The sequence below is a fragment of the Paroedura picta genome, chromosome 2, assembly GCF_049243985.1.
Source record: "Paroedura picta isolate Pp20150507F chromosome 2, Ppicta_v3.0, whole genome shotgun sequence".
NCBI lineage: Eukaryota > Metazoa > Chordata > Lepidosauria > Squamata > Gekkonidae > Paroedura > Paroedura picta.
The window spans coordinates 150,188,688-150,212,456 of NC_135370.1; the positions used below are offsets into that span (position 1 = coordinate 150,188,688).

Consider the following 23,769-nt stretch of genomic DNA (forward strand, 5'->3'; position numbering starts at 1 on the left):
CAACCAACTCCAGGGTAAGTGACCAGTCACAGATCTGGCCTTGGTGTTATGTCTGAGTCTGTTCCTCATGGTTGCGCTTTCCCCATGGACACCACCTACTTGAGCATGGCTTCTGCATCTTGAGTGTCGGTCAATGTAGGTCAGAACTGATTCCCGGTGAGTAACATTAAGCATTTCACGACAGGTATGTCCGCCAGGACTTAACTTGAGTCAAGCCTCCCCAGGGCTGCGACGTGTTCCCCGTGCCAGAAGGAGGCATGGACAAGAGTGCTTTTGAGTCTGTGCAGAGTGCCTTTCACAACCAGCGCCCAGCAGCTGGGTCAAGCGGCGATGCTCCCGAGCAAGTTCAGGCGGCAGAGCGAGCGCCTCTCCCGCCCCGGCCTCTACGCGCCCAGGCTGCAGGCCACCCGACCGGGGGGGGGGGGGTGTCGCTGTCCCTTTAACTAGCCCCAGTCGGGCGGAAGAGACGCATGCGCGCCGAGCGTTCGGCTCCTGGCATGGGGGGAGAATCAGCGGCGACTGCCCCCCGTGCAGCCCCCGGGCGCCGAAGCCCCAGGCCGGCTCCTGTGCTTGCTGGGCCCGGAGGAGCTGCCCGGACGGCTCGCAGGACGCCGCGCGCCTTCCTCAGCGGCCGGCCCGGCGGCTTTGTGGCTCGCCCGCAGCATCTGCCCGGCCGGCTCCTCCTTTGCCTCGCCCCGCGGCGGAGCGAGCCGCCGCCTGCGACTGGGCGGGCCTTTGTCTGTCTGGCGCGCCCGCAAAGCTAACGGGGCTGCCGGGGAAGACGCGTTCGGGTCCCTATCTCCGGAGAGCAGCTGCAGCCCCGCCCGCCCGCCCGCCCGCCTCGCCTGCGCGCCTTCCCCGGCAGCGCCCCGCGCATTGTGACCCGCTCTTGCGCTCGCCTGGGCGGCCGCGGGCAACCAAGCAGGCAAGCAGGCAGGCTGGCTGGCAGACAGGGCTCGCCGCTCAGAAAGACGCCCGGAGGTGCCCGGCCACTGGCCCCCGCCTCGCCCGCCAGTCAGTCTCTCTCTCGCCCGGTGCCTCGACCTTCTCGCGCTCGCCTCTCCTGTGGCCGCCGTCGGAGGAGAGGGGGCCTGCAAGCGGCGGCGCTTTCCTGCCCGCGGGTCTTTCCCTGTTGCTCGTCTGGGGATGCCCGGCGCCTCTCACCATTGGCGATGCCCCAGTAGGTGAGTAGGAGCCCTTCCTGAGAAGCCTGGCCTGCCTCCCTGCCTGCCTCCCTCTGCGGGACCAGGGCCGGTTTCTCCCACGCCCTGCTCTGGGCTTTCCCTTCACATCCACACGGGGGACTTCGCCTTAGTTCTGCTGACTTGATGGGGGGGGGGGGGTGAGTAAGCTACCTGAATCCCCCCCCCCCTTTAAAAAAAGAAATCTCCCATCATTTCCATAATTCTTCCTGAGCTCTTCTGAGTTCTTCACCTTCTTGAAGCAACAGCTGCTTCTTGAAATACAAACCTTGGTGGTGTGAAGGAACCACACCCTTTGTTGCTTTGCTTTCTGAATGGGCCTGCTCTATTTCTCTCTCTGCCTGCCATGGCTTCTTCCCCAACAACCTGAGGAGGCCAGGCAGGGCCCTGCTGTGAGCCAGAGAAGGTCCGCTTGATGGATGCTGGGATGTCAGGTGGCCGAGAGGATGGCGGCAGCGCGGCTGTGGTGAGGAGGTCTGAGGCGAGCGAAGGGGTTGCGCAGAGAGAAGAGGAGCCAGAAGAAGATGGGGACGAAGACCTCCGTGATGGTGGAGTCCCCTTCTTCGTGAACCGAGGAGGGCTCCCCATTGAGGTGGCCACCTGGGAGAGGATGTGGAAACATGTGGCCAAGATCCACCCCGAGGGAGAAAAGGTAGCCCTCAGGATCCGAGGGGCCACCGACCTACCCAAGGTGAGAAAACTGGAGGGGGAGATGGGAGAAGTGAACCGCTGGGCACATTTACCAGCCAAGCTTCCAGGGAAGGAATGAAAAATGGCAAGGGCTTTGGGATGACAGTGCTGTGGATGATGCTCTGTACCTCTGAGAGGCTGTACACAGCATTTCTCCTCTGTGGCTCTTTGGAATGTACGTGTGTGGAGACTCTGAGTCACCAGGGTGCAATAACATTAGTTATCTCAGGAATACTATGGATTCTAATGACAAACAAACAAACAAACACTATTTACAGTCATTTAGACCAGAACAAGATGGATTCTAATGAAGAACATACCCCTGTTTGTTTCATCAATGAAATGCTGAAGTAAGCTGAGTTGCCTCTGATAGCCCTGGTCAGTTTTTAAATAGTCAGGCCAGTTCTCAGGTTTTGCAAGGTGAGGGTGTCAGGGGCTGTGCCAGGAAAATAACTGAAGCTTGTGCTCCTTGTGGCCATCTAGAATAGAAATGAGGGGGAAATAACTTTCACGGGAGCTGTGTGAATAGGCTTATCTGGGTGCAGGGCTTTGGGGCTGTGGAAGGAAGAGATGGGGCTGGGGAGCTCTTCTGTATTTCCTAACACTGCAATGATCCTGCTTGTAAAATACCCGTGAAGTCCACATGTCTAAAAGGTGGGTTAGGCGGATTTTCCAGGGGGTGAAATTATTAGTCTGTAGCAGCAAAATAAAGCAGAAGTCTCGTGGCACCCTAAAGGCTTAAAAAATACCTTTTTGTAACATAAGTTTTCCTGAGCTGGAGTTTAGTTCATGAAGTGCATGAGCTGTCCCTGTGGCACATGAATGAGCATTTCACGCATCTGATAAAGTATGTTTATGCTGGAATAAGTTTTGTTGGGCTTTAGGGTACCCCCAGACTCTTGATTTATTTCTGGCATCTGTTTTGATCTTCTTCCAGAATTCTATGAACTCTTTCAGCATCTTCATGGGACACTTACATTATACATGGTCTTGCCAGGTATTTTGCTTTCAGCCACTGTTCAGTGTGGGTCACTGCAGTTCCATAGGCTGCTGTGTTGGAAAGCTCCTTTTTCTCATCTTTTAAGGCTCAGGGCCAAACTAGGCATTACAAATGACCGTTTCAGCGCTTGCAAAGACAGATCCCCTTTTCCCACTGTGCCACAGGCCCCATCAGGATCTGGCCCTTGCAGGTAGGACATCTAGTTTGACCTTCCATGTGCCTCTTTCATTGGGTGGAACAGAGTCTGGGAGCCAGGAGCTCCTCCCACATCCCAAGTACAGACTGAGAACACCTCTCTGCTCTGAAGGGAAGTGGCTGGTGGGACCTTAAACACTGTCGTTGAGACATGATCTCTTCAGTGGCTTGAACCTGCTTCACGGCATGGATGGAACCACCTGGAAGCATGTAAGGAGACGGAGCTGCCAGAATAGCAACTGTGTATCAAAGCTGAGAGGGCAATATCTAATCTCCCAAACCAGTGGAGATGAGTCTTGGTCAACTAGATTATACTGTCTTCTTCTCAGCAGTCCCAGTGTTTGGTCAAGCAGACACAGAAGCATTTGAAGAAATATTTGTACCGAGTACATGTTATTTTCCCTTTCATTCACCAAGGAGCTCAGGGTGGTGTGCCTCATTCTCTTCTCATGTTATTCTCACAGTAACCCTGTAAGGCAGCATGTGGGAGTAGCCCAAGGTTGCCCAGCAAGTTTCCATAGCACAAGTAGGGATTTGACCCTGGCTCTGCCAGATCCTAACTCTTCACACCAAGCTGGCCGTGTTTTGCATGCCCATGATTTTAAAGCACCCTTCCGCTCGTGGTTGCCATTCTACTACGTGGTGGTAATGCTAAAGGGCTATAGATGTTGTTGTAGGTGACAAATTTCTTCACAGGTAGCAGGAAGAGGTATAAATCCACACCTCGATATTGCTTCCCTCTGTAATGTAGTGTATTTATCCTGTTTGTGACAGCCTTGTTAGAAACTATTTAAAAATGTTGCAATAGTAAAGGTCAATGGGAGTGTGTAATTGGGGAAGATTTTTATCCCCTTGTGTAACTAGGAGCAATGCCAGATGGTTGTGCTGGGTGGGCAAGGAGAGAGGGAGTGTCTCTGGGGAGAGTTAGGGCAGATGGGAACCTAGCACCACTAAAATGGAGAAAGAGAAGCCTGTTATTCACAGTTGTTTGGTACAGGGCAAAAGCACTAACCATCTGCCACTTAACTACATGAAGCTTGCAGCCTGGGGAGCTGCTTGAAAATGCTCTTGTGCAACAAGCCATTTGTCGGAACCATGTGGCCCACCCACCCATGTGGTTCTGGAGGATTTGAAGCACACCACTGGGAAAACTCCTGAAAGAGAGGGCTTGGACACACCTAGATGATGAGGCCGCCTTAAGTCAAATCAGACCACTGGTCTATCAAAGTCAGGATGGCCTACTCTGGCTCGCGTTGGCTTTCCAAGGTCTCGGGTAGAGGCTTTTCACCATAATGCACTGCCTGATCCCATTAACTGGGGAAGCCAGAGATGGAACTGGGGACCATCTGTTATGCAAAGCTGATGGTCTGCCACTGAGGCACAACCTCTTCTCAGCTGCCATCCTCACCATGCACAAATGATGTGCCATGCATGATCTGACCTTTTTCACTCTCCCCTATGGCCACAATGAGTTCTATGGCACCAGCATGTCTGAAGCAGAGCATCTAGTTTTCATTGCATTGGTTGTTCAAGTACTTTTTGCTTAGGGGCTTGATTGTACATACAGCATGACTGCAAGTGTGGGGTAGTGGTTAAGAGTGGAAGACTCTCATCTGGAGAACCGGGTTTGATTCCCCATCATTAGATCCCCAGGCAGCTTCAGCACAAGGACAGATGGCACCACAGGACAGACTGATTAGTGTATCCAGCAGGGCAGAAATTAATCAAAATCTACCTCCTCCTTTGCAGCTCTGTTTTCTTCTTCCAACATATAGCTCATAACCCAGCTCTGTCATAGAGGACTCGTTAAGGCGCACTTCGAAAGAAGCTTATCCATGAATAGCACTGCATTGCAGAGATGGTTATATTACCCTTTTATCCCACCCTTCTCCTGCAAGATACTCAGAATAGCATCCATGGTTCTTGGTAAAAATGAAAGTCCAATAAATTATTGACTTTTCTTGCTGACAACTTCATTTCCAAGAGAGTGGAAGAGACAAGTAGGAGATCTGCTATTTTAGATTTGATTCTCACTAATAGGGAAGAACTGATTGACAAGGTAAAAGTTGTGGGCACACTTGGTTGTAGTGACCATGTGATTTTGGACTTTATGATCTTGGGAAAGAGACAAGCTGTACGTAGTAACACATACAGACTGGACTTCAGGAGAGCAAATTTTAACAAACTTAAAGTTACGTTGAGTAGAATCCTGTGGTCAGAAAAACTTAAGATAGAAGTCCAAGAAGGTTGGGAGTTTCTCAAAAGTGAAGTACTGAAGGCACAATCTCAAACAATTCCCTTGAAAAGGAAAACTGGGAGGAACCTAAAGAAACCAGGGTTGCTCCATAAACAGCTTTCAAAAGAATTGAGTAATAAAAAAGACTCATTTAAGAAATGGAATGAGGACCTTATAACCAAGGAGGAATATAAACAATCCAGGCTTGTAGGGAGAGTGTTAGAAAAGTCAAAGTTCAGTATGAGCTTAGGCTTGTAAGAAATGCTAAAAACAACAAAACAAGGTTCTTTAGTTATATTCAGGAAAAATAATAGGGACATGGTAGGACCATTGCGGGGACAAAGAAGTGACGTAACACCTAGTTCCCTTATACAAAACCACATCCTCCTTGCAGATGTAATTTCTGAGCCTCTGTCCATTATTTTTGACAATTCTTGGAGAACAGGTGAAGTGCCAGAAGATTGGAGGTGGGCAAATGTCCCCATCTTCAAGAATGGGAAAAAGGAGGATCTGGGTAATTGCAGACCCATCAGCTTGACATCTATAGCTGGCAAAATTTTAGTACAGATCATCAAACAGTTGGTCCTTGAGCAGCTATAGCAGATGGCTGTAATTACTAAAAGTCTACATGGTTTTCACAAGAATAGTCATGTCAGACTGATCTAATCTCTTTTTTTGAGAAAATAACTAATTTGCTAGATCATGGGAAAGCTGTGGACAAAGTTTACCTTGATTTGAGTAAGGCTATTGATAGGGTTATACATAAAATTCTTATTGACAAGTTGATAAAATGTGGTATGGGTCCTATTACTGTTAGATAGATTGAGAACTGGTTGACAGATTGCACCCAAAGGATGCTTGTAAATTGTTCATCAAGCCTCAGGGATCTGTCCTGGGCCCTGTGTTGTTCAACATATTTATAAATGATTTGGATGAAGGAATAGAGGGGGTGCTTATTAAATTTGTAGATGACACTGAACTGAGAGACATCGCAAACATACCAAAAGACAGAATATAGTATGATCTTGACAGGCTAGAAAACTGGGCTAAAACGAATAAAATGAACTTCAATAGGGATAAATCTAAAATTGTTCATTTAGGTAGGAAAAATCAGATGCATCAGTGTAGGATGTGTGAGACTTGTCATGGCAGTAGTATGTGTGAAAAGGATCTGGGAGTCTTAGTAGACCATACACTGAACATGTGTCAACAGTGTGACTCGATGGCTAAAAAGGCAAATGGAATTTTGGGCTATATTACAAGATGTATAGCGTCCAGATCACATTAAGTGATGTTACCACTTTTCTCTGCTCCGGCAAGCCCTCACTTGGAGTACTGTGTTCAGTTTTGGGCACCACAACTGAAGAAATATGTAGAGAAACTGGAGTGTGTCGAGAGGAGGGCTATGAAGATAGAGAGGTGATTGGAGACCTAGTTGTATGAGGAAAGGTTGAGGGAGCTTGGTCTGTTTAGCCTGGAGAGCAGACGACTAAGACGTGATATGATAACCATCTTCAAATACTTGAAGGGCTGTCATATAGAAGATGGAGCAGAGTTGTTTTCTGTTGTCCCAGAAGGTCTGACCAGAGCCAATGGTTTGAAATTAATTCAAAAGAATTTTTGGCTACACATGTGGAAGAAGTTCCTGACAGAGTGGTTCCTTCTTTGAACAGGCTTCCTCGGGAGGTGATGGGTTCTCCTTCTTTGTAAGTTTTTCAGTAGAGACTAGGTGGTCATCTGACAGAAATGCTGATTTTATGAACAGGCAGATGGTGAGTGGGGGGTAGGAAGGGTTGTACCACTTTTTGTCTTGTGGACTTTCGTTGCATACCCTGGGAATTGCTGATCACCACTGTGGAATGGTAGGTGAATTTTCTCCAGACCAGGCTGGATTCTAGAGATTTTTGGTGAGGTGGATCACTTGGATATGAAACTGGGGTCACTGTAGGTGGGCAGGTAGGTGTGAGTTTCTGTATTGTGCAGGGGGTTGGACTAGATGACCCTGGAGGTACCAACTCTGTGATTCTTCCCCATCATTTTATCCTCCCTGTGAGGTAAGGCAGGTTAGTCTGAGAGGGAATAGCAAGTCCAAAGTCTTACCTACTAAGCTTCATGACTGATTGGAGAGTTGAATGTGGGTCTTCTCAGTCCTGTTTTGACACTCAAATCACTGCACCCTAATGAAGTCTGTGTTCTGTGCTACTTAGGGCAACATTGCAAGGGGCATGAAACCATCCCCCATTTTTGCTTGGCTTTATTGCTTAACATAAGAAATTTATCCACCACTCTTTGTACAGGAGGTAACTGTCCTTGAGCATTTCTGTCAAGCTTTATCACCCCTTCATCCACCAGAAGTTTTGAGGTTTTGTACTCTGCTGTTTGAAGGCACAGAACACTGCAGATCTGCCAGGCCTCCAGAGCTCCAAAGCCCAACAGCAATCATTGTTCTGTGACTGAATTGCATCCAGCCCTGATTCTGAGTCAAATATGAATGTTTGGCCAGGCTGCTAGCCCAGTGCCAGTAATTCGCATACACATTTATGACTCTGGTTGTCTGCACTGCAAAAACTGTGGGGGTGGCAGGAAACAAAGAGTGATTTCATTAGGCCTCCTCTTGAGGAATGTGAACCGTGTGGTGTTGCTTTGCATACCGTCTCTGAAGTAGACTGACCAGCAGCCATTGCCTTTGAAAACTGCTGCTCTGGACCCATTTATGTCCTAGTACTGCCTTTTGGACAGTGACCGTGCATTGCTGGTTCTGTGGTGCAGCCTGATTTGGAATACTGTTCTGGTCACGGCATCTCAAAAAGGATATTGCAGAGTTTGAAAAAGCACAGAGGAGGGTGGCCAAGATGATCAGGGGCTTGGAGCAGCTTCCCTTCTGAGAAAAGGCTGAAGTGTCCAGGACTTTTCAGTTTAGAGGAGAGATGACTGAGTGGTAGTGTCTCTGTGGGAGGGACAGGATGAAGATGTATGCATGGGTTAGGGACCACAGAGAGGACTTTTCCCACCTCTACTAAAATACTGAATTGAGGGCATCCAGTGCAGTCAATGGACAATAGGTTCAGAACAGACAAAAGGAAATCCCACTTTCCATGGCCAGTGATGAAAATGTGGACTTTGCTGCCAGGGGACGCAGTGACAGCCACAGGCATGGGAAACATTGAAAGGGGATTAGACAGCTCTGTGGTCTATCAGTGGCTACCAACTGTGGTGACTAAAAGGAACCTCCACATTCAGAGGCAGTCAATCTCTGAAGACTGGTGCCAGGAGGCAATATCGAGGGAAATTCTCAGCCTCTATGCCAGGGTTTCCCAGCCACAGTACCACAGTATCAGACGGGACTGCAAAGGCTCCTCAGCAGTACCATTGCATTGGGAGGGGGGGAGGTGGCTGTGTGCGCCATTTTTGGCTCCAAGCAAAGAGGAAAGAAAAAGAGGGCTACATTTTTTAAAATTCTATCCTGAATTGGGCAAGTTGACCTGCCCCCTCCCAAAGTGGCTAACGATGGGTCTGGAGGTGGTGGGAAGGGGAGGGGACCTAGCTGTTTCAACCTTTGCCACTTACAGATCCTCTTGCTTCTGAAGGTATGGCAGAGAGGCAGGGCCAGGTGACCTCACTTCCTGGTACCTTGAAGCCTGAAAAATATTTCAGTGGTACCTCCATGGCCAAAAGACTGAAAAAGGCTGCTCTGTGCTCTTTTTTTGGTCCTCTAGAGCAGTGGTCCCCAACCTTTTTATCACCGGGGACCACTCAACGCCTTTTAATGAGGCCCGGTGGGGGGGGGGTAGTTTACTCCTCTACTCTTAACCACTGCCCTAGCGCTCTCTGATCGCTATGGTACTGTTTAAACATCCCTTCAAAATAAGATACAGACACGCCACAGCAATGAAGTGTGTTGTAAAGGGCTGGGGGGGGGGAGAAATAAAGGGCCGGGGGGGGAGAGAAGGCGTCCTTCGGGGCCCACCTCCAATTAGTCGAAGGACCACATGTGGTCCGCATCCCACAGGTTGGGGATCGCTACTCCAGAGGAACTGGCTGCCCCCTGTGTGAGACAGGATTCTGGACTAGATGGTTTGATCCAGCAGGGAACTTTTTACCTTCATGTGATGATCACTCAACCGCATGAAAGACTCCCTTTCTGTTTTCAGGTGTGTTGAAATGAGTCCTAATCTTTGACAGGCTTTTATTTGAAGCTTCTGTTGGGAGACCAGCTGTGCCTTGGTAGTGACTGCTATGTGGAAAGGTTGACTCTCCCTCTGGTGGCTTGCTGCTGGGGGGCTGCTGAATTCCTGGGGTCTCTTTGTAGCTACAGAATTGATCTTACTGAATATCCTGACCTTAAAAGCCCAGGCCAGTCTGATTTCATCAGATCTTGGAAGCTAAGCCAGCCCGGGTCAGCCCTAGTTGAGATTTTGAATGGGACACCACTAAGGAAATGCAAGGTTGCAATGCAGAGGCAAGTAAAGGCCAACCACCCCGACCCCATGAAGGATCACCATAAGTCAGCTGTGCCTTTATGGCCCTTTCCATCACCACCTCCAGATGTACAAACAACGTGCTATTAAAAAACTCTCTTCCCCCTTTCTAGCCATTACTTACATCTACTAATTTCAAGCTTGTGGCCAGGCACCTCAGGAAGAAGAATTTGCGGCAGGACAGTATTCCAGTGCAATCCCAGTGCAGCACTAACAGTGCATGTCCTCTTATCTCTGAAAGGAGGGAGACACACTGCTCTTCCTGCTGGGCATGTGCACACATATCCCTTTGGACTGATGGAGGAGGCTGGAGTCTTGGATGTGAAGGAAACTCTCACCCAATCTGGGCTCCAGGCCCAGTTCTGTGAATGCTGAATTCCCCCACAGTCTAATTGCCTAGGTGGGGGGCTAGTTACAGCAGGGGAATCCCCCCTTCCCTTTCTTTAAGTGTATTGTTTGGGAGTAACTCCAGAGGGAATGCCGGTGAGGGAGTGTTAACAGCTGCACCAACTTCTGGCTTTTGCTGGTAGCAACGAACTCGGTGATTCTTAACCAGGATATTGAATGGGGCCAGGGAGGAGTCACGATTTCTGGGAGCAAGTGAGGAGGTCTGAGATTTTAGGCAGCGCCTTTTCGTCTCTTGCAATGGCCACTGATAGCCATTTGAGGAGAATTGGAGAGAGCTCCCTGAGATTAAAAACTTCACCTCCTGGATTTCTCCTGAAGGCTCTTAATGTAGGACAAGGAAAATAGGAAGCAAGCCAGACATTAAGGAGTTGGCAGATGGCCATCTCCTGAACAAGGTTCTTATTTAGTATATATATGCAGGAGATCTATGTGTCATATGCTTCATACCATAAATATGCGTACATAAAGTTGCCATGGCTGGAGGGCTGGTTTTATGTCCAGGGGAGGGGGGAATTTGTCAGCAGTAATGCTTCCTTGATGGGCAGTAGTGGATTAAAGATAAAGAGCCACTGAACCATTAGACTTTTATTAACCTTAATAAAGATGAGGCTAGGCTGTTTTTCCTCTTGCAGGGATGGTTGGTGACAAATGTTTAGTGTGCTGGGGGTTGGGGATTCCCTCCTGTTGTTATGAGGGAAATTTTGGCTCACTTCCTCAAACTATTTGCACTGAGTTTTAAGAAATGTCCTGATGTCTCTTGGGTCCTTCACTTCTGTGTTGTGTTTGGGGATTATGGGGAGTGGTTTGTTAATTTTAAGCTCTAAGCATCTGCCACCTGGTTCTATGATCTCAGCTGCTTTTTGTGTATGTGTGCAGGCACATCTACTGTAGAAATAACTGCTAAATGTACCAGCCATCAGACATCATTCTCCTTGTCTTTAAAAGTTGTTCCCTGTGACTGTGTGTAAGGACCCAGTAGGGTAGCCATTTTAATCTGTTGTAGCAAAATAGAAGTCCAGCAAGACCCTCCTTGTTTGTTTGTTTAATTATTTATTTGTAGCCCGCCACTCCCACGCAGTGGCTTGTAGTGGGTGACAGCATTTAATACCCATAATAAAATCCCCTAAAAAACAAAAACAGATAACCCACATTGCATAGATTTCAGTGGAATGTCCATCCATGATTCTTGGTTATTTCCAAGTTTTGCAGTGTTTGGCGTGGTGCTTACCCCAATTTCAACTTTGTTCCACAGGGCACGGCTGTGTAATATCCATGGTTGGGGCATCTACATTGCCAGGAATGTTCGTTGCTTGCAAGGACCTGTTGTGCTGCTTGCATATCCACTTGTTACTGTTCCTTATCACTGATGCAGAAATTTGAAACCTTGCTGCTTGCCATATATTCTGGCTTTAAAATAACCTAATGATGCATCTCACACTCCCTTTTCTCCAGACAAGGTTCTAATTTGCCTGAGAATGTAAACAGAGGGTAAGATCCCTCCTGAATTCTGGTGCAACAGATGAGTTGCCTCAGCTTCAGCTTTCTGCATATGGAGAGGACCTGTCTCCCAGTTGCCCAAGGACTCCACTGGGTACCCTTACTGGTTCTGTAGACAACAAAGAACTTGGTTATTTAGTGGAGCATTCCATCAACAAGAAAACCAAGGCCTAATCTGCACACAATGGATAATGCAATTTCAGTGTGCTTTTTGCAACTGGATTTTCTTGTGTGGAACAGGAAAATTTTCTTCTACATTAAAAGTGTATTATCTAACGTGAGGAATGAGCCCAGACTGATCTTGAGAGCAGGGACAGTGCCCTGAGCTGAGACCATGAAAGGAGCTTTCTCTTTAATTCTTCATAATTCTAGTATCTGTAATTTTATAGCTTCATCGCTTGTCCTGTGTTTGATTTCCTCTCTTTTCTACTTTAAGAGTTTGAAATAATCTCTCATAACTGTCTGAAAGCAGAAGAACAAATGGTCTCTTCAGGCCTGACCTCAGGTGACCAGCAGTTTAAAAAGAAGGTCATTTAATGTGGTTATGTGGAACGATGATCTCATGTGCCTTTATGCCGGGCCTGGGTGTAGGCTTTGTATGCAAGTTGATGCCTCTTCTGGTGATCTCATATCTTGCCTTTCCACACTCCCCGCTCTTCCCTACCCCCCCCTGCAGATTCCCATACCAAGTGTGCCTGCACTCCAGCTGTCCACCCTTATCCCTGAGCGCCTGGAGGCTATACAGCGCTATATCAGGGAGCTTCAGTATCCTTTTTACCTTTGGACAAAACATCAGGAATGAAGGGTGGAGAAAGAGCCAGATGACTTCCCAACAGATCACAATTTCTGGCAGTTTCAGTCAGACTGGGAAATGGAATGTGCTCTCTTCCCCCAAAGGACCAGCTGTTTTGTTGTAGTGTTGCTGTCCTACGTTGACTGCTGGATTTCTCCGTGATCCTCATCCCAGCATCCTATGTGTGACTGAGGCAATGTTAACCTTTCACAAGGGCTCTCCCCCACCCTATAACAGATGTTCAGAAGGCATCCTCATTACCTCTGAAGTGGTGACAGAAGGCCTTCCCGCAGCAGGGCTAATGGTGTGTGGGGAGGGGGTAGAGGCAGAAGGACCATTAGGCCTGGGCCTCAGATTTAGACCCTTGTGCATTTGGGGGGAGGGCATTTGATAAGTTCCCAGCTTGCTTTTATCAGCCTCCTTATTAAACTCACAGTGGAACACGTTCTCTAAGCTTAGAGATGCAGATTTAAGCAAATAAAAGAGGTTATTAGATAAAAGACCAGGTTACCAGAAACAGATGTTGTCACTCTTTTGGTGCCTTTAGTTTTGTTTTCTCTCGTTTTTTTAATTGCTAGGGACCTCCAAAGCTGTAATGCAGGGGTAGTCAACCTGTGGTCCTCCAGATGTCCATGGACTACAATTCCCATGAGCCCCTGCCAGCGAGTGCTGGCAGGGGCTCATGGGAATTGTACTCCATGAACATCTTGGGACCACAGGTTGACTACCCCTGCTGTAATGGGCCTGATTAGCAGGGCAGCACAACAAGGACCTCCATATCAGGCTGGAGTCTCTGTGTCTTTTTTAAAGACAAAAGAACAGCCCACTCAAATAGCCTGGTGAAGCCTGAAAATGGATTTCTGAGGATTGACAAGGGAAACTCAGTTGATGATGGGTCGTTTTATCTCAAGCAGGTCAAGCCAGCACGTAAAAGGTTTTTCTCCTTCACAGCACTATCAAGTAGGTTAAGCTGACAGAGTGTGACAGGCTACCCCTGGTGAAAGGATGGCGTCACCTGAGAAGACTCTGTATTTGTTCCCGCCCATTCAGCTCTTTCAACTGATGTAGCCCTTAACAGTTTGCCCCCATGTACAATCATACCGGGACACAGTTCTTTGAAATCAAGAAAAGCAGGCCTTTGACGGGGTAAGTATTCTTGCAATGACTCTCACTACCGGGGTGGGGTGATTCTGAACTCTTCCCCTTCTGAGTTTGGCCAAGTGCCAAGACTGAGCTCTGAGTTGGCCAGGGAATCTGGCTCCCCAAGGAAGCATGACACAAAAGCTGAACGATGCTTTGGAGGCAGCTGCCCAGCAGACGTGACCATTTGCCCAAGATTCTTTCCCTGCAGCTGAGAAGTCGTTAGTTAGCACAAAGTATCTGCTTTCGTCACCAAAGCGGCATTGTAGGTTTGAATTCATGGGCCTTGGATAGATTTTTAAATTAGACAAGCCCTCATTGTTAAGGACATAGATTATGTCTTTTCATTGCACGTCAGACATTTTTGGCGCTTACAGTGTCAACGCAGATGGAGATGAACCATCTGGAATTCTCCAGGCTTCTTGCAGGCCTAGTTACCACACTGCATCCAGTCTCCTGACCTAGAGGAGTGCCTCTCCATTGGCTCAAATAGGAACCATTCCAAATATATACTGAGGATGAATGGCTGCTGAATCTTGGAGGGGAAACGGTCTCCCTATCGAGTGGGGGGATGCTGAGGAACAGAGCTGGCTTCTAACAAATGGCTTTTTCTTTGTCTTTGCATGACCAGACCATTCTGTCTCCTACCCTCTTGCCTCATGTTCTGCTTGACACAAGCCCCCCTTTGTTATTCTGATTATCCTCTTGCTCCACACCTTGTCTGATCCTTTAGGCTGATGGATCTGGCCAAAGAAATGACAAAAGAGGCTCTACCAATCAAGTGTCTGGAAGCTGTGATCCTGGGAATGTATCCTTTCCTCTTACAGTAATTTGTATCATCCTTGATGTTTAAATGTTATTGTTTTATTGCTGCTTTTCTACTGCAGTACCTAAGACCACTTGGATTGCTTTCCTCTCATGTGCTGTTCCACCAGATGGAAAAATGTATTTGGAAAGGAGGGTTGCTATATGCTGATCACACATAATCTCTTTTGGACAGGAAGGATATACGCGAACAGATGGGCCTACTTCTTACTGGAGCTAGAAATAAATACATTTGAAGATGGTAGAATATTTTGCTTCCAAGTCCCACCAATTTTTGCTGCTTGCAAATATCATTGGGAGGACCTTTGCGTGAATGGGATCTATCGTCCAAATAGTAGTGCAACTGGCTGCCACCAAAAATAGCAGCCTTGTGTTCATGTTGCCATTTCTCCCTCTGCAGCATCAAATGCAATGTACTCTGTCCTGAGGCCATTACACTGGCTTTGTTCTTCCCATCTCCAGAAGCTGTAGTTCTAGAATCAGGGTCCAGGAATTTACAGGGCAGTGATGTCAAGTTATTGCACTTTTATTTATTTGCAGGATTTATACTGTAACTTTCTGTTCCTACAACAGCCACCAAGGCGGCTAACTGTTTGAAACATACATGATAAAATCATGTTATAAAACCAGCTCCCTTTCTAAGCACCTATCATTACAAGCATTTTTAAAATAGAGTCAAAATACATTTAAAACATAAGAATATTGATTCAGAAGGAGGGATCATAGAGAGAATGCCAAATGAAACAAAAAGCCTTCACTTGCTAGTGGAAAAGGCAACAGAAAGAGACCAACAAATTTCCCTGGGAAGAGAGTACCAGAGTTTTGGTGTCATCTCCTGGGTTGCTGGTTGTCTTAATCTCACAAGTTGGAGGCATCTGAAATAGGGTCCCTGAATATGACCATAACAATCAAGTAGGTTCATAAAGCATTAAGGGCTTGTTCTGATATATTGATCCCAGGCCATATAGGGCTTTAAAGGTCATCACCAGCACCTAAAACTTGGCTCAGTAACAAATTAGGAGCTAGTGTAGATGGGTCAAGAAGGGTGTGATATGGTCCCTGCAACCCACTCTTGTCAGTATCCTGGCTTCAGTGTTCTGCACTAGTTGAAGTTTCTGAGCATTTGTCAAGGGAAGCTCCCCACAGAGTGTATTGCAGTAGTCTAATCTAGATGTACCTAGGGCATGCTTTGTAGTGGACAGATATTTTTTGCCCAGGAAAAGCTATAGTTGGCTAATCAGTTGAATCTGGCAAAAGGCAATCCTGCTTATCCAGCAGTAGGCTTGATCCTACTGCACTGTCAGAAATCCCATATACCATCCAAAATCTACCATGTGATCAAAGCCATTGTCTACTCACTCATTTGGATGGTTTGGCTGTTTTATGATACTATTTTGTTGCTTTTATCTATATTTTTGGCTTAGTTTTATCACTTAATTTGCCCCCTGGTTTTCTGGGAGAAAGCCTGGCTTATGAATATTTTAAATAAATAAAGGCAGCATGTCCCACTGCTTCTTGTATTTGGCTAAAGAAACTGTTGACCCAAAAGTAGTTTAAGAGGCCTTGTGCAAAATACATAAGCTTTGGAGCTGGCTGATGGTAAAAGAGTCTTGTCCCTGAATAGGCAAATTTTGCGCACTCTGAATGATGAGCTTTCAGTTCACTTTCAGTGCACTTTAGTGATGCTTTGCAAATTAATTCTCTGGTTTCCCACTGTGAAATCCATTTGCAACATGCAAAAGGAGCAGGCTGGAGGAGCTGAGTGGCTTGTTTCCCCAAGTGAGATAAGTGAAGTTTGGTATTTAGATTTGCCTCATTCTAAATATTGGACTTAGCCAGTTAAAACAGGGCCAGATATTTAGGAGATGTTGCAAAGGATCCCTGTTAGGTTTCTCCTCTCTTCTTGTCATTCCACTGTTTCCTGAATACTCTTCACCATTGACAGTTACCTCACCAACAACATGCCAACACTGGAGCGTTTCCCCATCAGCTTCAAAACCTACTTCTCAGGGAACTACTTCCGCCATATTGTGCTGGGAGTGAATTTTGGGGGCCGCTATGGGGCACTGGGCATCAGTCGGCGTGAGGATCTCATGTACAAGGCACCCACCTTTCGCACACTGAGTGAGCTGATCTTTGATTACGAGGAGGCCTACCGGCGCTGCTGGCACACCCTCAAAAAGGTGAAGCTTGGCCAATACGTGTCCCATGATCCACACAGTGTGGAGCAGATTGAGTGGAAGCATTCCATCTTGGATCTGGAAAAGCTTGGCCGTGAGGACTTCCGAAAGGAGCTTGAGAGGCATTCCCGCGACATGAGGCTGAAGGTGAGATGGCAGGAGGGTTGGTGAAGCTATGTCTGTATATTGCTTAGTCTCCCACCTTTTGAGCCAAGCCTTGAATCAGTTCAGTCTGTCTTCTTGTTTCCTGTCGATTATGTTCGTGGGAGCCATGGGTTATTTAATGCCACTCAGAAGGGGAAGGAGGAAAAAGAGGCAAATTATGAGCTTCTCCTTTCATCATTGCAGCATTTATTCGGTGTTTTGTTAGGTGTAAGACTAGCTGTTGTTTAGGAAGATACTGACAACACAATGCTTTATTTGGCTATTGGCAGTAGAGGGATGTGTGAGACCCATACAAAGTGTACATTACAGTTGACGGATAGCATGAGGATTGCTTTAACAAAGCAATGGAGGTTGTGTTCGGACTTCATGATGAGCTGTCATTTAAGTCAGTTTTGCACCAAGTAGGGCTGATCTACTGTACAACAGACTACAGTTTGTCAAGCTCAATTTGCTGCTTGCTTGCTTTTCTGCCTCCAAAAAAATTCAATGGGTTTGCTCTCAAGCTCCCTTGTACTGTCTGGCTGCTGTCCAAGCGTCACTATATATGCAGCTTGCTCACAATTGGTTGGCCACAATAAATGCATGGGGGACAGCTGGGTAGCTGAAACTAGAGGTTTCTGGATAACTCTCAGCTCAGCTGATCATCAGGTGCCTTCTTTTCTCACCTCACTGTTCTCACTATAGCTAAAAGAGGTTCCCTGAAATGCTATCCACTGTGTGTGTGTGAGGGGGCGGGGTGTCCCCTGTCTCTCAAAACAACACTTCAGGTGGCATTTCAGGTAGCAGGAAGGGAGGAAGTCTGGTTCTACAGATGCAAAGATTTCCATGTGTAGATAAGCCGCAGCCTATGGTTTAGGATTCCAGTTCAGCTTCCACCAATAAATCACAATGTGATGGACATCCATGTGCAAATAGCCCCACTAAAGTTGACTTTTATTTGATGTAGCTTATGGTGATATTTGGGTGTATCCTGTGTAAAGCCTGGTAACATCCCTGGTTCAAGCAAGGCACCGTTCACTTGGCCCCTACCTTGTAATATGGAGATAACACTGTCCTGTTTTACTGTGGATTTCTGCTAGATTGCACATTAAGCCCTTGGAATGTTTAAAACGAGATAAGCGTTTGTTGTGTCCTTTGTAAGCTGCCTTCCCCTTGCTTTACTTCTTGCAGTCTTCTGCAAGAAGTCTTCTTCCTGCTTTGATGCATGAAATGTTAGGCTTGCTGGAAGTTGAATGCAGTACTCACTGTCCTCCCCCTTTAGATCAGCAAAGGAATGGGCCCACCATCCCCAACCAAGGACAGGAAGAAGGATGTATCCTCCCCACAGCGAAGCCAATCCAGTCCTCATCGTCGCAACAGCCGGACAGAGAGACGGTGAGCAAAACACTGTTGTATAGAATCTGTCTTCTAACTTTCCACCCATAACCCAAGTGCAGGAACGTAGAAGATTTCTGCAACCCTTTGAGAGCCAAACTATGTCCCTCCCTTAGTTGTGTCTTTTCTGTAACCATAACTCTTGACTGCCACTTCAGTAACATTGTCCCTTCTCTCCTGAAGGCTGAGAATTTGGTCACAGCTTCCTCCATTTCTTAAGAGCTGCTCTGTCAATGGTCCGTGTGAATTGGAACAGGCATCTGATTCTCCCATTAGCCACAGAAGTCTAGGAAGAGAGGTCCTCAAAGACCTGCCCTCCCTTTAATTTGTGCCTTGATGAGAAATCATTCCGTTTTGGTTCCAATATACCAGCTGCTTGTATCTCCTTCCCTGCCCCCACCTCCAGAGCCTTCAAGCAGGGGCAGGAGTCATCGATCACTTTGCACTTGACTTTGGAGAAACCTGGAATTGTGCTGCTTCTGGCCTTCTCCAAAGCCTCTTGTGAGTGTGTGTGAGAGAGAGTTGCTATTCCTCTCTTTGAGTTTGTACTCATGCCAGGGGGACTTGGAGTCTACAGCAACTGAAAATTACAGCTGTCTTCAAAGCCACGCCAAAATTTGTAACAGGATAGGTTCTCAGAGATTGTCTGGGAAGGAGAACTGGCTGATGATCCCTACCCTCACTGTAGCTGTGTGGGAAATGCAGAACATAGATGAAACATCTCTCACAACTGGCTTTGCCTCTAGAAGAAGAAGGCAGGAAGTATCCTAATCTAATGACTATTTCCCCGGGCACACTCAATTTCATTTATTCTTTGTTTTTCTCACCCTTCTTCCAACCCTCCACCCCACCTTATAGGCCTTCTGGAGAAAAGAAAACTACTGAGCCCAAAGCCATGCCAGATCTTAATGGTTACCAAATCAGAGTGTAGAGAGACTCGCACCATCCGTGGACTTCTGCTTGGGACAGCATTTGGACCCCACTAGGCCTGCAGTGTGCTCAGTATGGGGGGGGGAGGGGGCAGTGGACATGGAGTGCTGATTTTCCTAAGACGTTTTCTGCATTGATGATTCCAGGGCTGTATCCTGTAGATTAGAGCATTTGCCTCCCTGGTTTTGTACGGGAAAAGTGTTTTTAAATCCTGTCAACTAAATGAACCTTTTAAAAGTATCCGGCCTGCCAGTTGCTGGTTTAGTGTTTGTACAGTATTGTTAGGGGAAGAAATCTTCTTTAGAGGGATGGTGAGGTGTTACAGTCTACTGGGCATTCTTTTGACGTGGCATAATCCCATGGGCATCTGTGTCCTCTTTCTACCTTGGAGGGAATCAAATTAGCATGAAGATTTCTGGATAGGGAAAGAGGAAGAGAGCTGGATTCAAAAACGGTGATTCCTGTGGAAGAATTTTTTAAAATATGTACCTTCTGAGCATTTTAATATTTTCTAATAAGATGAAGAAGGGAGAGAACCATATCTTAATGTCTCCTCCTGAAACCACCACCATAGTCCTTATGCCACTGGTTCCAGCAACAGAGTGTTTTGTGCTCCTCTGCTCCAAGATGACTAGTAATATTGTACTAAGGGTCCCTATATGGGAAGCCACTTAGGAGGCACCTGTGTTATTGTGGACAGAAAGAAGGAGGGTGGTATCTGCCAAGAAAGCATTGAGCCCCCTTGAAACATTCAAGAAATTGCCTGGAACTTAGGCTGCCTGTTCACTTCCTGGTGTCGAATGCACTGGCAGAGAGAGCATTGCAGCTCTTAGAGTCATAGGTGAATGCCGAAATCAAGAGAACAGTTCCCTAAAACAAAGTTCTCCCAAGTGTAATGCACAACAGCACCAGATCAGTGTGTGTTCCTTTCGTTCTTGCTACATGCTGGTTAAGAGTGTGTCCAGACCTCGCTTTCCTAGGCAAATGTTTAATGCAAGAAAGGACTGCAATCCACACAGCCTCCTGGGATATGTCATTTGACCCACATCTGCTGTGTTCTGTTTTGCTTCCAGTCTCATGCAGAATACTTAGAGATGCAGGGGGGAGGGTTCTGTGGTTTATCCTAGACAGAATGTTGCATTGTCCGTCAGTCCTGTGGTTATTTTAAAATTTTACTTCTGTCTACATATCCCCTAGCTGCAGAATTTATATAGCACATGTCACACCTAGTTACTTCAGGGTCTGCTGACATATTTTTGTCAACAAACTAGATGTGGTGAGTGCAGCAGCAGCATGTAAAGAGTGGGTTGATGGAACCCAGAATATGTGACTTTACAAAATGTGGCTTATGAGGATTATGGGTAGAACAAAAATGAAGTCCGTTTTGGTTGTGGACACTGTTGAAAGAACCTGCTATGTGGAAAGGATTGCAATGGTCTTCTTAGGCACTGGTGAACCTCCACATCAGGTGAACCAGGTGTGGAGAAGGACTCCCAAGCCTTCTCCTTGTCCCCAGTTGACTAGCTTATCTTCTCATGGAGACCAGCTGGCTTTAGGAACAGCATGAGTTCTCCAGAAGGTAAGAATGTAGCGAGGGGACTTGGGACCATCCAGAAGTCCTGTATAAATAAGGTACCTGCTCCACATTGTTGCATCCTCGATCTTCATGTTTGATATGGTCAATTGTAGTTTTCTTATTATAATTCCAAGAAGCCTGGCTGGTTTCTTTTTTAGTCCTTACACACACATACATTATTTATCAGTTTTTAATGCAGCAGGAAGAAGCTGGATTTCTTCCTGATTAGTGACCTGCTCTGGCTTAATTGAAACTTTCAGCAAATGGGAGCAGAGCAAGGGATGAATTATCCATGTGCAGCATCTCCTGGCTGTAGGAGCAGGCAGCATTGTTAAATTAGCACTGTTGCATTTGTGTGTGTGTTTTGTGGGTTTGCACTCCAGCTCAAAAGTGGAGCTGATTGGATCAGTGACTATTGTGGGGAGGGGGGTCTTCTCCCTCCCTCCCTTATTTTATTATTGAAAGATTCCTTCAAAAGTGTACCAATATTTATTGGCCAGACACAACACTATCATGCTAGAATGTGACCACACCCAAGAATTAAGGCTAGTTACTAGTATTATTTTGGATACTCCTCAATGAGTTCACTTTCTGCCTCTTTCTTGTTTACACATGTAAGGAAAAAATAACCTTTGATATGACTGGATCACATTTTTATTTAAAGAACATTTCTTTTTTGTAATTACATTGGTATTAGTTTTTAGGTAATAAATAGCTAAACACTGCTGACCATGAAGTCTGTGTTAATCCTGAGCAAACTGTCCTGATCACCTTTGGTTAGAATGCCACATTCTTCCATCTTGTTTTTCACCATTATTTCTCTACCATAGTTTAACAGCTAAATCTCTTTGTATACAAATGGAGTTACCTGTATCGTTTCTTGTTTCATGTAAACTGTCCTGAGCCTTCGGAGAAGACGGTATATAAATACAATAAATAAATAGTATAAGAAACCGAGAAGGTAAAGCAGGGAGATGTTGGCTCATCATGGACTATACTGGTGGCTGTGCTGAATTTTTCAGAGCCATTCTTCAAAACTGGGGAAATTGCTCCAAGTTCCAAAGTTAAAAGAAGCAATTTAAGCCAGATAATGGATACCATTGCAGCAAACTTGCAGCTGCCGTTAACAATCCCTCTATGGAGACACCGCCTCATGAGGCAGCTGTAACCTTTTGTTGGTGGTAAACCATAATGAATGTGAAATCAAACATACGCAACTAGAAGCTATCTGTCATGCATGTGGTTGTCACTGGTCCATATGTAAGAACTTGGAAAGGATTTGGAGGAGAGCTACATTTGGCTGCTCTTATAAGTATAATGTATTCCATTCTTCTTTAAAAGAGAAATTATGTTAGACTGGAAAAGAATTTGGGAAGCAACAGCTATTCATTCTGAGGGTATAAACTACACAAGGGTAGATCAAAGTAGAATGCCACTAAAAACTTCCAGTGATAAGAATTCATCAGAGATATTCCACCTGAGGGAGCCTGTAGTCCCCTTCCTTCTTTGAAGGCATTAAGACAGAAAATTGGTCAAGCATCAGGCTAGAGGTGGCTCAACAAGATAATCTCCTTGGCCCCCTTCTTACTACATCCCCAGAATGTGCAGCTAGATAGGTGAGAATCCTGTGCTTTTATTTCAAGATGCTAAATTTGCTGGATTAATGTTCTAACAAAATATTGTCTACACTATTCTAACCTGAATCCCCTGCCTGGTCTAGGTAAAACTACAGTGCATGTTTCCTTGCTTCCAAAATCTAATCAGCAACTCCATGGGACGTGCTCCTGGCAGACCGCAAGGAATTCAATTTTGCCCTTGGTTTAAAAAATTCTCTGCAGTAAAATTGTCAAGGAGAAAGTTCTGGTATGCACGTTATTGAGCCACAGGGAAATTTGGATGGGGCTGCTGCAGATCAGATGTTTGCAGGAGCATAGTATCTCCTGTGAGTGCCGATCGCGTTCTTTCCATCCCCGGAAAGCTCCACTTGAGTCAGAATCTATATATGGTTGCTTGGAATCAGTGAAGGAACACCACAAAAATAAAAATGTGATAGAACTCAGATCTAGTTCATCCAAGCCACAAGAATGAGGTAGTAGAATGGACTATATTGCTTCAGTCTCTAGGTCAGGTTTCTCAACCAGGGTTTCACCCTGGAAGGGTATCCCGATTGAGTGGGAGTTAATTTTTAAATATTTTAAAAACGTGTTAGCTATTTATTGGGTGACATGACTATATAGGGTCATGTGAACCCATTCCTCCCCTCCCCAAATGGCCAATGATGGTCCGGGGTGGAAGGGAAGGGGCCCAGGTGGGCATCTCCACAGCTCTGTTTCCCAACCATGTTCTGCATAAACATGCCACTTCTGGGGGTTCTCAATGCCAGAAGAAGTTCAGGGGTTTCTCAATGGTAAAAAGTTGAGAAAGGCTGCTCTAGATGGTAGCTTTGAGAATTGCTTTCTGGCTTCTTCTTCTTTGTTTTTTTAATGTCCAAACGAGCAAAGCAGATGAAATGGTAGAATCTCTTTTCATGCTGTGTCTGTTTTCTGTTGGCAGGGAGGCTTTGACATAGGGAAGCATTCCAAAAACTACCTGTAAATCTGAAGTGGTAGAATCTTTTCCACCACCTTGTTCTTCTGCATCAACTCGCAGCCATAAATATTAACTATTCTCTGCCTGGTACAAACGGGAGAAGTCAGATATTCCTGCTAGACTCCCCAGATCAAGGGTAATTTCTTCATTGTAATTTCTGGAGGGAAAAGAGGGTTGCAACAGTCTTCCCCTTGTCCGACTGTGCTAGCACCTCAATTTGCAAATTGCTTTGTTGAATACTTACTCTCTCCCAATAAATCAACATAAGCTATGGCAGAGGGGTCTAGAGGGGATGTGGTTTGCACAGTAATTGTCTTGGTATTACTGGAGCTGCTTTGTAATATATGACAGTATATATGACACAGTATTCTGTGTCAGCCTTATTTGGTAAAAATCGTAGCCAGACCATATCCCTGAAGTCACGTGGCAGGCTTGATGAACGGGGTTTGGGTGGGGGTGGGGGAATACAGTGTCTTTAATGCTGGCTCTTG

General features: G+C 46.2%; 1 protein-coding gene across 2 annotated transcripts; it reads left to right on the forward strand.

The window, feature by feature from the left end:
* Positions 1-482: 482 nt before the first annotated feature.
* VASH1 (vasohibin 1) lies at positions 483-22,294 on the forward strand. Of its 2 annotated transcripts, none has more exons than XM_077323310.1 (8): positions 483-1,184; positions 1,582-1,893; positions 12,383-12,471; positions 13,589-13,645; positions 14,373-14,447; positions 16,410-16,791; positions 18,071-18,183; positions 19,042-22,294. In XM_077323310.1, the coding sequence occupies exons 2-8, from the start codon at positions 1,618-1,620 to the stop codon at positions 19,112-19,114; spliced, it is 1,065 nt and encodes a 354-aa protein (XP_077179425.1). In that variant the 5' UTR covers positions 483-1,184; positions 1,582-1,617; the 3' UTR covers positions 19,115-22,294. The 2 variants fall into 2 exon arrangements, with proteins under 2 accessions (XP_077179425.1, XP_077179424.1); XM_077323309.1 differs by having other exon boundaries at positions 484-1,184; positions 1,577-1,893.
* Positions 22,295-23,769: the final 1,475 nt, after the last annotated feature.